The 12,515-nt window shown below is 44.6% G+C and overlaps 1 protein-coding gene across 6 annotated transcripts in view; it reads right to left on the bottom strand.

Annotated features, from left to right (window-relative positions):
- Nucleotides 1-12,515, bottom strand: part of AGFG1 (ArfGAP with FG repeats 1) — an 87,527-nt gene that overhangs the window by 41,461 nt on the left and 33,551 nt on the right. For all 6 annotated transcript variants that reach the window (XM_044292184.1, XM_044292188.1, XM_044292189.1 and 3 more), the window contains exons 2-4: nt 9,453-9,546; nt 4,390-4,505; nt 3,362-3,524 (exon numbers count right to left, since the gene is read on the bottom strand). In XM_044292184.1, coding sequence (XP_044148119.1) covers nt 3,362-3,524; nt 4,390-4,505; nt 9,453-9,546 — 373 coding nt within the window. The remainder of the gene's footprint in view (nt 1-3,361; nt 3,525-4,389; nt 4,506-9,452; nt 9,547-12,515) is intronic.

Genomic DNA, 12,515 nt, shown 5'->3' with positions numbered 1-12,515 from the left:
GAGCACCACCTGCTGTATATTCTTTTTCTTATTTCTCTGTCCAACTTGCCGAGGCGGTCGCACATGCTCTGTTCCAACCTTCAACTGCTGCCATTAGCATCTTCTGTTACAGGGAGACAGGGCAGAACAGACCCATGAGAAAGAACATCCTCACTGAGCAATGAATGGGGAGATCTCTGGATCCATGTGAGGTACAGGGCTGGTTCTGGCTTTGTTAAAAAGAGATTGTCCTTTACTATATGATGTCTGAATTTAATTTTGTGCATCAATCATTGAAGAACCCCTTTAAAAGGGTTGTCCACCGAAAAATATTCTACAATTTTCAAACCAGCACCTGGATCTGAATACTTTTATAACTACAAGTATTAAAAATTTTGTATAGCCACATTCAATGAAATCTGTATATCTCCACCTGCTGTTTGCTCTTTTTCTAATTTTTCTGTCCACCTCACTGCGAGGGGGGGGGGGGGGGGGACACATGTTCAGTTCCATCCTTCAACTTCCACAAACTGCAGCAGACAGGACATGCCCCCTTAACAAGTACAGACTCCCTGAGCTGCCAGCCTGAAACAAATCTGGCAGAGCAATTGGAGCAGTGAATGTGGAGATCTGTGGATCCATGTGAGGTACAGGGCTGGTTCTAGGTTTGTTAGAAAGACATTGTCATGTACTATATGATGTCTGATTTTATTTTATTTTTTTACAATTAAAGGGGTTGTCTCACCTCATCAAGTTATATTTATTATCTTTATACCTCTGAGTAAAGTAACTTACTAATGTAGTTTCATTAGCAGTAATGCCTCTGGTCCCCACCATCTTCTTTCTTCTTCCTCTTTGTAGACTGCTCGTCTCTAGGGATTACAGCCACCGCTGCAACGCAGCAGTGGTGGCCGCGATTGCGCACAGACAGAAAAAAAGCCGGCCTTTCTGGTGGCCGATAATTGATGGAGAGAGCAAGCACGTGGACGTGGCCGCGCGCGTGAGCATTAGCTCCCATTCCCGGCCACCTCTCAAGGTCCACATTCATGTAAGTAACAGATAAAAGGTTGCTGCGATCATTGGTTGTTACAATCTGTACAAGGTCTGCTCCACTGAGACTGCTAGTGATTCTGATACACTAGCAGCCTCCAGAGTGTGCACGTACAGGCAAGGAGCGGGATTCTATTATCCAAGCACCGCTTGCCTGCTGCATCACTTAAAGCAGAGGCACCGCCCCCACTACAGCTCGGGAAGTGCCCCGGGAGCCGTGCACCGAGGACTGAAATGAGCAGGTGAGACAACCCCTTTAATCATGGGATAACCCCTTTAATTCTACAAGCTCCACGCCATGTACACTACCAGATATAGGTGAATTTCCAGAAAATAAAATAAAAAGGTGATCCAAGGGGACACTAATCTTCCAAAAGACATCAATTCTGTGGACCCAGGAGAACATTTAAAAATAGCATCTAACTGATAAAACTCCGACAGAAGCTTTTTAATGAAACTGTAATGAGTATGGGCTCCTAGGGAGCTGAAGTCATCCATCAGGTGTGCACCATGAACCCTTCATGCTCATACAGGACATTTACCAAATTATTTATAACTACTGGCGACCCATGAACACAATCCGAAAAAGGATGCTTCAAAGACCAGGCACAAAGATGGAATATTTCAGATGTACAAATATAATGTGATACGGCAGGTCTCACAGGTAATGTAATGCTTTTAGAAAAGTGGGTTAGTGGAGCTCATGCTATTAAGCAGCGGGCGCTGTACTGACTGTGAAGAGTACTACATATTCATTACAACCATCAACACCTGTTAGGCCAAGTGACCATGTCTACTGCTAGTACGGGAGGCAACTAGTGCCTATGCAATCAGCTCTGCCTGCCATTAACTTCCACTGTATAAAAACACAACTTTATGCTGCTTTTTGGCCAGACAGTATTGCAACCACATCCACTTGCATCCTCTTGTAGCAGCATACGTTTTTTTGTGTCTTTTATGGGAAAAATGTGGTGTGAACCTTGCTGTGTTTCATTTTATTAAAGGGAATCTCTAATACTGCCGATATGGAGTCCAGATCACTATTTTCCTATTGGCAGGAAAACTTCGAAAATAAAAAAAAATTGTGATCCGGACTCCTTATCTGCAGTACTCATGTATTAGTATAGATGAAAGTCCAAAATCGGGGTGACAGATTGCTTTGGATTATACAAGCAGGGCCAGATTTCCCTACAGGCACAGTATACGTGCATCTACTGGGGAGAAGGACGGTATAGCGTCATATCTGACCAAAGTGTACTCAGAAGTAGTGATGAGCGAACTTCTGTTTTAAGTTCGGCGTCTAAAGTTCGGCTTCCGGTTAGCGGAGAATCCCGATATGGATTCCGAATACTGTTGTGGTCCGTGGTAGCGGAATCAATAATGGCCGATTATTGATTCCGCTACCACGGACCACAACGGAATTCTGAATCGATATCGGGATTCTCCGCTAACCGGAAGCCGAACTTTAGACGCCGAACTTAAAACAGAAGTTCGCTCATCACTACTCAGAAGTAAATTGTGGGTATGTGTGTGTTCGGATGCATTCACACAACCATATTTTGGGTCAACGTTCGATCCGCATTTTCTGTGGATCACATGCTGTGACCCATTCATTTGAAAGGGCTCACAAAATATGTCATCTGTGAGCTGTCCGCATGAGATATTATAGTCCGTTCTACGGACAAGAATAGGTATTTTTTCAATGGGGCCACCGAAAAGTGCGGGATGCACACGGACCACATCAGTATTTGGAGGATCCGCCATTTGCACACTGTAATTGCACCCTTTCGCAGACTCACAATGCTGCAGGGATGAGAAGAGGAGACAAAACCCAGGGAAGTGCAAGGGAAAGGCTGCAGAGGATGCCAGATAAATCTTAAAGCCATACATACACTACTTGATGGTCGGAACCTAAGATGCCAGAAAAGCTGTGCCTCCAGGCTCCAAATATGTAAATCTGTTACTGTGCATAACAACAATTAAAAATGTGGGTACAGACTTAAGCGAGGGAAGAGGTTCTTATTGATGAAAATGCCGATTATCATGAATTCTTTTTTTTTTTTTTTTTTTAAAGAAAAGGAACACCCATGACTATGCACAGAGGATAAGCCACAAATCGTTGCAAATGGAGAACTGCCCCCCAGTACCGTGCACCATACCACTACATTCATGGCATCACATTCACACATAACCTTCTCACTGTTAGGGGAGTATCACATGGTGCCTATGCTACAGCGTGAATGTGGCACCAGCCTTGTGTCCAACCGTATAATTATATGTAATCTATTAAACATGATGACTGCATTTGAATTTTGCACAGTAACGCGCTCACCTGGCTAGGGGTCCCCTTGTTCAGCTGCAGAGACGGCGCAGCCTCCCCCAATAGAGTCTTTAACGGTTTTACTTCTGGTGTACTACTGGTGCTACTCGCAGAGGACCCAGATATCGAGGCATGAACAGAGGCCACCACCCGGGCTTGTTCTGGAGGAACATACCTGAGGAGAAGCGGAAGAGACGAAAAATAATGAAGGCAGCACGAGGGAGCGAGGAAAACAGGTACAGCCTACATGTGGTGACTAAATGGCCATAAAATCTCCATTTTGTCCCCATTCATTGTCAACAGAGTTACCAGAATGCATTCCGTTCCGTTTCACTGCACTCCCATGACGCACACAAAAGCAATGCAAGCAGCGTTTTTGAGTGCGTCCTCGCATGTGGAGCAAGACGGACCTGGCAAGATTAACACTGTAAGTCAATGGTGACGGATCTGTTTTCTCAGACACAAAAAAAAACCGGATCACTTACAATGGTTTTAGTGACGTCATGGCCATTTTAGAGATAATACAACCGGATCTGTTCAGAACGCATGCAGCTGGTTGTATCATCATGACGGAAGCGTTTTTGCTGACCCATGAAGGATCCAGCAATAACGCCAACGTGAAAGTAGCCTAAGGCTATGTTACCAGACACAAGGTTTTGCTGCTCAGTTTCATTGAAATGACGCTGAGCTGCAATACCTCACACAATCTGAAAACAATCATGGCGCAGTCTTAGGTGCAAAGCAGCCACGTTTTTCTATCCCTGGACAACCCCTGCTAAGCTACAGAATACAGGGACCGAGGTCACTTGGGCATATGACCTGCTGAGCAGTGCTCCCAGCCGCTTTTCAATCAGAGCAGGGCTGTGCTGAGGTTCTCTACAGAGCAGGTGGATGGGGACGCTGCTGTGCAGAGACACACTAGTGAAGAGGCCACACCACTAAACTAGGGCCCGCAAGTAACGGCAATATGCCATTGCTGGACAGAAAGTATCTGGTCATCCGAAAACCTTTCCATCAGGACAAAGTCAGGCTGCACTTACCATCGCTTCTTCTCATATTTCTCCTGTAGGAATTCTTTAACTTTTTGAGGATCTCTAAAGTCTGGGATAGCAGAAGACCTATCATCAAATAATCCTAGCCAGATCTGTTTGCACACCTAGAATCACAAAACAATAATGAATATTCAAAGCAAGAGGAAGGTAATTACAGCTCATAAGACTCGTTACTTTCATTTATTAAGATGCAGGAGACGAGGTGAAAAGTTCACGGTATAAAGAAGTACATTCAGTACAAGTCAACGTGGTTACAACTCCAACTGGGAAGGAATTATAGGGGAAAAAATAATCACTGCAGGACTTTGGCAAAAGCTCCTGACCCTCTCCACTCACTACACAGCTATTTGCCCTGATCTGTCCGTTGTCATTTAAAGCCAGCCGCCGGTTCAAGGAAAAAAATAAAATAAAAAAATAAATAAAAAAAAAATCACATTAAAAGGGGTTGTCCAGGTACAGAGCTGAACTCGGACATACCCAGAATTTCACCCAGGCACCCCCACTGGCAATGGCATCAGAGCAGTTTATGCTCCGATGCTCTCTGAGTTCCGGTGATGAACCAGGCTCTCCTTCGGGCTGCCAGGCAGAGGCTTCCACCCAGCAGTGAGCCCCGGTGACGTCACCGGCACTGATGGGCGGGCTTTAGCGCTGCCCTAGCCTGTAAAACGGCTAGGGCAGTGCTAAAGTCCGCCCATCAGATCCGGTGACGTCACCTGGCTCACTGCTGGGCAGAAGCCTCTGCCCGGCAGTGCGTTATGGTAAATATAAGACCCTTGCCCTGCACGATCCTGCAAAGGTCAAGGGAGAGCATTGGAGCCTGAACTGCTCTAATGCGCATGTCAGGGGGTGCTGCCTGGGTGAAATTTGGGGTATGTCTGGGTTCAGTTCTGAACCCGGACAACCCCTTTACATGGAACAAAGCCAAAACACTTGCATGATGCCCTGCTTTTTAGCTGCAGATTACTTGGGATCCTCTTCTGCCATCCAAGATGGTCGTCCCCCCTGTTCAGACTACCTGGTTCACGCTGTGCATCAGTAATCCAAGACACTTCCTGCTTGTCTAGCTCTGCTCTTGGATTGGCTAGCATTGCTCACGTGAGCAGCGCTGGCCAATCCAAGGGCAGCAGGAAGTGTCTTAAGCTACCAAATGCACAGTATGCACCAGGTAGTCTGAGAAGCAGACCTGCTGATTGTATGGCAGAAGACAAGTCACAGAACTAACGGATCTGCAGCTGAAAAGACGAAAAGGAGAACACCATATAAGTGTTCCCTAGTTAATGGAAAGTCGCTTTAATAGATGATGGTGCCCTGTTCAGATTCCTTTTTTTTTAGCCAGAGCAAAGGGCCACTACAAAGAGTGCCCCTCTTGTGCACTGTACATTCCACGGGCCTAATATTTCCAAAGAATTCACCACTGGTCACTGCTTCAGGGCAATCAAGGACCTAGAAGTATGACTGTATCTGCCTTGGGATGATCCTAACGTGAGGGGGACCTTCTAATTAAAAGCAGTGAGCACAAGACAACCCATTTAAGCCAATACACAGTACTCATAATAATTTAAGGGCATTGCACCATATAAACATGTCTGTACAAGTAACGCGGATACATAACATCACATCCACACGGGAGGGATACTCTGCGGATCCGAGTGTGGCACGTCCGCAGTGTTTTACAGCACCAGCAAAGTCAATGACATTTTAAGAACTTTCATCCACATAATGTAAAAAATCTTCAGCAATGTATGCTGCTTTGCAAAGCAGAATATGAAATCTGTGGCAAATTCTCTCTATTTTTGGCATAAAAGTGTTGCATTAAGCCTATTTTGGAACTTTTTAAACTCCTGTGCAACAATAATTGTTTTATGGGCGTTTTTATACCACGTTCGACACATAGGAGTGTAGGGGGAGTGACGGGGGCAGAGCAAATTTACCAACTTTAGGCCAGAAAAAGTTGCAGGAAAACTATGCCAGCCAGGGGCTGGTGCAGATTTTCTGGCAGGCGCACCGACTATCAAAGATGCGCGGTATTTATAATGAGGCGCACGACCTGTCAGAAATTAGGTGCATCTTCTGGCAGCAACGCCAGCGTAAAAGAAACTAAAAAGACTGTCAAAAAAATGAGGGTCTCAATAAATGACCCCCACTTTCTACACAGAGAAAATCTGAGTTATAAGATGTCTAGTAAAGCATCAAACCCATAGCAAAGTTCTACTTTTCATTAGAATAAGGAGATCTTATGCAACAATTCCCCAATACACTAAAAATGAACCAGGGCACTCATCCTCCACTCACTACAGACCCAGTCATCTCACGTTATTCTGCATTCAGAAACCGCCATGTCAACAACAAGCCCACAGCCTTTAGGGTCCATTCACACGTTCGTAGTTCTAAGTCCGTATCCGTTCCGCAATTTTGTGGAACGGGTGGGGACACATTCATTTCAAGAATTGGGCGGTCAAGAATTGGCATTTCCATCATAGGGCCGGTCATGTGCTGTCCGCAAAATACTTATGGACGTGTGAATGGACCCTTAGTAATAGCGTCCTGTAAGGATATAATACCCCACAATAGGGAATGTGATTCATACAATGCTTAGACTACTCTATACAGTATCATATACTGGGAAGCCACTGCCTAGAAGTGCCCTCTGGCAGTAGCGGAGCTGGCAGGCGTCCCTATTTCTAGTTTACAGCTCTTCAGCCTGGCCTTCTGGCTAGAAAACAATGACTCGCACACAGAGATCAGCGGCTCAGGACTGGACGGCACTCACAAGGTAGATTTCCACAACCAGAAACAAGTGCCTCAGTGGCAGAAAGAACATGTGAGAACTGGGCAGAACCGCACAAAGCTTACACATTAAACAGTCTGACGCCATGGCCAGCGCCGGATTATAGTAACTGCAAACAATCAAGGAACGTTTGGAAAAACGAATGCTGTTTTGGTTTGACATCGCTTAGCATGTATGACTGGTTTGTAATATTGTGCACAATGTCATACAAGAACTGCCAGAAAGAAAAAAAAATCACTAAAAAAACTTTCATTTTTGTAATCAGCAGTCGTAAATACTCAATTTTATCGGTAGATAAAATGAAAAATTATATAATAAACATTTCCCGGTAATAAATATAACCATATAGCGTATATAGGCACTCTCTATACATATATGGGTGTCAGCGTATGCAACCTTGACCAAGGAACCGTAAGTAGCGGCACAGAATCCACGGCACTCCCGGGGATCAAGGGATAAAAGGCGGTGTAGTTTATTCAATGTTGGACTGAAACATTGTAGTACATGGGTGAATACACTACACCGCCTTTTATCCCTTGATCCCCGGGAGTGCCGTGAATTCTGTGCTGCTACTTACGGTTCCTTGGTCAAGGTTGCATATGCCGACACCCATAACTTTATATGTATAGAGAGTGCCTATATACGCTATATGCTTATATTTATCATATATATTATTTCTCATGTAGAGATAGCTGAGAGTGTAGTGGAAATGCTGCACTGTTTAATGCAGCCACATTTATCAGTCTGATGACCTGAACCTACAGCACCATAAGGATTAACCCATGGTCAGCTAAGGTCTGCTGTTAGCTCGGGTCACCAGACACATGGCTAAGCCAGGACTTGCAGCCAAGTTTGTGCCACAGATACAAGGAGATATAGAGTCTGATGCACAGTAATATGCTGGAGACAAAGTTCAACTCTGTCTGCTTTCGGCTTTGTGGCCACACAGAACAGCGCAGTGTACCATGCTGTTCTGTCTGCCCCCCAGAAAAGAGCCAGAAACAAACAGGAAGAAAGAGATACGGAGTCCAGATATGAATCCTTCCGACCCCACCGGCCTCACTGAAGTGTATGTACCAGTCATGGTATACGTCTGAATACTGCTTTTTGGATATTCAACCATATACCCCCAGCGGGAAGGATGTAACACAGTGAGAACCCGGCCTTAGGCTGCATTCACACGACTCTAATTCGCGGAATGGGTGCGGACCCATTCATTTCAACGGGGCCGCAAAAGATGTGGACAGCACACGGTGTTCCGTTCCGTTGCCTCGCAAAAAAGACAGAGCATGTCCTATTCTTGCAGACAAGCTTAGGCATTCTCTACATAGCGCTGGGCATGTGCAGTTCACAAATTGCGGAATACATACGGCCGGTATCCGTGTTTTGCGTATCCGCAATTTGCGGACCGCAAAACACTTACGGTTCTGTGAATGCACCCTAAAGTTGAGCAGTTCAGAAATGCTGGCTGACAACCACATAGTGAGACTTACTGACTGTCACCCTGCTTTTCCAAGAACAGATAGGAGTAAAAACTGGCTAAGGGCTCATATGCACACAAATGAATTTTCTTTCAGTGTCTGTCCCATTTATTTTTATTTTTTTGCGGACCGTATGCAGAAACATTAAAAAAATTTTTTTAAATGGAAGCTACTCCGTGTGCATTCCATTTCTGTATTTCCGCAAAAAATAAATAAATAGAACATGTCCTATTATTGTCTGCCTTACGGGTAAGGATAGGACTCATCTATTAGGGGCCAGCTGTTCCGTTGTTCCGCAAAATACGGAATGCACACCGACGTCATCCGTATTTTTGGCAGACCGCAAAATACATACAGTTGTGTGCATGAGCGCTAAGTAATACTTTGACAAAAAGAAAAATCAAGGATTTGTATTTCCTGATGACTGTCAGGCAGAGATGCTCTATAATATGGGCGCATAACCTTTACCGGTCAGAGGACCTCAAAATCTATTGCTTCAAGAGCATCAATCAAAAAAAAAATCTTGATATAGGACATTTACAGCAGGCCGCGGGTTCTGCACGCCTGCGCTATAAGAACAGATATGGGGAACTGTATACTCGTACCCACAGGGTCTGCCGAGGTGGGATATTGGGACGTATATTCTATTATACTTCAGTAGGATTCCTGCATTTAGAAGAGTTCAGTCACAAAAGATTGCAGCTTCTTCATGAATCTGAAGGTGTGAATGAAGTGGATGTCTTATAATGGGAGCACTGGACGGGTAATGTGGGGACACTTACGTCATTGCCGTGCTTCTGAAGGAATTCTATTTCTTGCTGTGTAAACGTGGTCATAGAGATTGACTTCACTCGGTGGGGTGGGTTCAAACCGCGCCTGCAGCAGCAAAAGAAAGAGCCATTATAAACAGGAGGGAACACAAACACCTCAATTATGCAGCAATTCTTAAGAGTGTATTGGACACCCCGACCAGGCAGGCGATTGTCGGGAGGGAAGAGTTCCTTCCCAGCAATCGCCCGCTCGCTACCAGAGGAGATTGCTGCTATTGCATGCAGCGACCTCCTCCGCAGTATGGGGAGGAGCAATCGCTATGCCATCGGTCGTCCCCATGCTGTAGTGGTTTTTCGGTGGCAGATGTTTTAGACAACACCGTATGCCTCTGGCAAATCCTGATCTTTCAGCATAATTCTCAATATGATAAGGATATAGACTTTTATTGGGGTTAAATGTGGAAGAAATAAAACAGGCAGTCTCTCCCAGGATTCAAACCTGGGATCTTTACATGCAAAACCAAATGCTTACCCCCAACTATACTATTACCACATAGTGAAAGAGGTTTTTTCCTTGCTTATAAGCTAATAAAGCAGTAATATGTAGATGAGCTTTCTGAGCAGATCTCAGTGTGGTGAAGCTATAGTACATAGAGTATATGATATGTACATGCTAGGACACAGCTCTGTCCTCAGCATTAGCGATGAGCGAATCAACTTTGGATCTCGATTCGCATAAAACTTCATTAGAATACTGTATAGAGTGAGCTCTCCATACAGTATTAGAATGTATTGGCTCTGATGAGCAGATGTTTACTTCGCAGTCTCGCGAGTCTTTGGGTAATAACTTCAGAAATTAATTTCTACTGTTAAAAACGTTTTGCCAAACTCTGATTCGGTTCCAAGGTACAACATCTGAGCCAATACATTCTAATACTGTATGGAGCGCTCGCTCCGTACAGTATTCTAACGAAGTTTTACACAAATTGTCTTCGGATGTTTCATCTGAAGTCGATTCGCTCATCCCTACTCAGCATGTCTAGTCCTGTCAATCAAGGGGAGAGGGGAGAGTGTAGAGTACAAGGGGTGTTACACAGCAGTGCTCAAAGGATTCAGCACCACCTCCTGGTGCTCCAATTGCTCATTTGCATAAGATAAAATGCAGATATCTCTGCAGCTGTTTAGCATACAGACAAAAGAAAGGTGTCGTTTTAATCAGCATGATGAGCCCTACCAACCAGTATGTCTGGTTTAATAGGGTTGATCCTGATGACAGAACCACTTTAAAAGGTACCTGATTACTCCACAAAGAGGCTCTGTCAGCTTGATGAGTCCTATTAAACCTCATATTGCCTGGTGGGGCTCACCTTCCTGATTAAAACTATACCTTTCTTTTGTCTGTATGTTAAATAGCTGCAGAGATATCTGCATTTTTAATTTATGGGCAAATGATCGAACGTGGCTGAACCCTGTGATCTAGGGTTGCACCGGGTATCGAATAATCGATACTTTTGTACCGTTATCGATTAGATACTGGGATTTGCCTTTTACCGATACTAGGCTGTGCTACTGCGGAGCCTAGTATCAGAGAACATGGCAGGCGCTGCTCTCAGGGGGCTCCATGTTCTTCTCAGCAGCAGGCGAGAAGGCGAGAAGGAGGGAGGACCCCCCCCCCCCCCCCCCCCAGTGCCGCTGCCACCAATGAGAAGAGAGAGGGGAGAGGAGGGGCTGTGTCCACTGCACCACCAATGAAGATAACTAACCCATTAATTCAAATACAGGAGGCGGGTGTCGGCAGCAGAATCACATAGACGGCACACGACCTCTATGACAGGGCGCTGCGATCCGCGGCAATTAACGGGTTAGTTATCTTCATTGGTGGCACAGTGCACCCCCCCCCCCCCCAACCCCAGTATTAAAAACATTGTTGGCACAGTGCACCCACCCCCAAACACAGTATTAAAGTAATTGCTGGCAGTAGACACAGGGTCCCCCCCCCTCCTCTTCATTGGTGGCAGTGGCAGCTTCTGATCGGAGCCCCAGCAGTGTAATCCTGGGGCTACGATCGGTTACCATGGCAGCCAAGACGCTAATGAAGCCCTTGCTGCCATGGTACGCTCCCTGCTGCTGTGTGCACTATGCACAGGGCAGCAGGGAGAGTGTGAAGTCCTATTCACCCTAATAGATCTCTATTAGGGTGAATAGGACAAGGGATTAAAAGATCCCAGGTTCTAGCCCCTAAGGGGGAAATAGTTATTAAATATTACCTATAAAATATATAAACAAGAAATAAACATTTATCTCCACATCCGAAAAGTCCAAACTATTAAAATATCTATAAAAAATATCTCCTATGCAGTGAACGCCGTAACAGAAGAAAAATTTAATAAAAACTGTGTGATTCGCCTTTTTTTGTAACCTTGTTCCCCCAAAAAACAGGATAGGACTGTTCGATTATGGGCCAGACGTTCCATGAAATGTGGAATGCACGTGGCTTTTTTGGAGTTTTATTTTTTTTGCATGGTATCGAGTATTGCAATACTTTTTATCATATCGAAATCGAATCAAAATTTTGGTACCGTAACAACCCTACTGTGATCTGCACACTCCCGCCTCCCCTTGAATGACCGGGCTAGACATGCTGAGGGTAGAGCTGTGTCCTAGAATCTACATATCATATACATTATGTACTATAGCTTCACCACACTGAGAACTGCTCAGAAAGCTAATGTACATATATCTGCTTTATTCACAAGCCCAATATGTGATAATAATACCAGTAATGTGTGTTAACTACTAAGTATAGGGAAAAAAAACCTGTCTTCTCTATGTGGAAAGGCTACAGCTTAGTGATAATTGCTTAGCTTTGTAGAGATCCTAAGTTCATGTCCCAGGAGAGAGATACATGTTTTTGTTCTATTTATATTCGCTCTCATTTAACCTGTAATAAAAGGCTAAACTATAATAAATAATATATAAAATTATAACAACAATAAAAGGCCTTACTATATTGAGAATAATGTTTGTTTTTCTTAGAAACCTAAAACCTATTACTGTTTTCACACAAGCCCAATA

Source organism: Bufo gargarizans, chromosome 4, assembly GCF_014858855.1.
Source record: "Bufo gargarizans isolate SCDJY-AF-19 chromosome 4, ASM1485885v1, whole genome shotgun sequence".
NCBI classification, from domain to species: Eukaryota; Metazoa; Chordata; class Amphibia; order Anura; family Bufonidae; genus Bufo; species Bufo gargarizans.
Note: the sequence above shows the minus strand (reverse complement) of the source record. Positions and strands in the feature narration are given on the sequence as shown.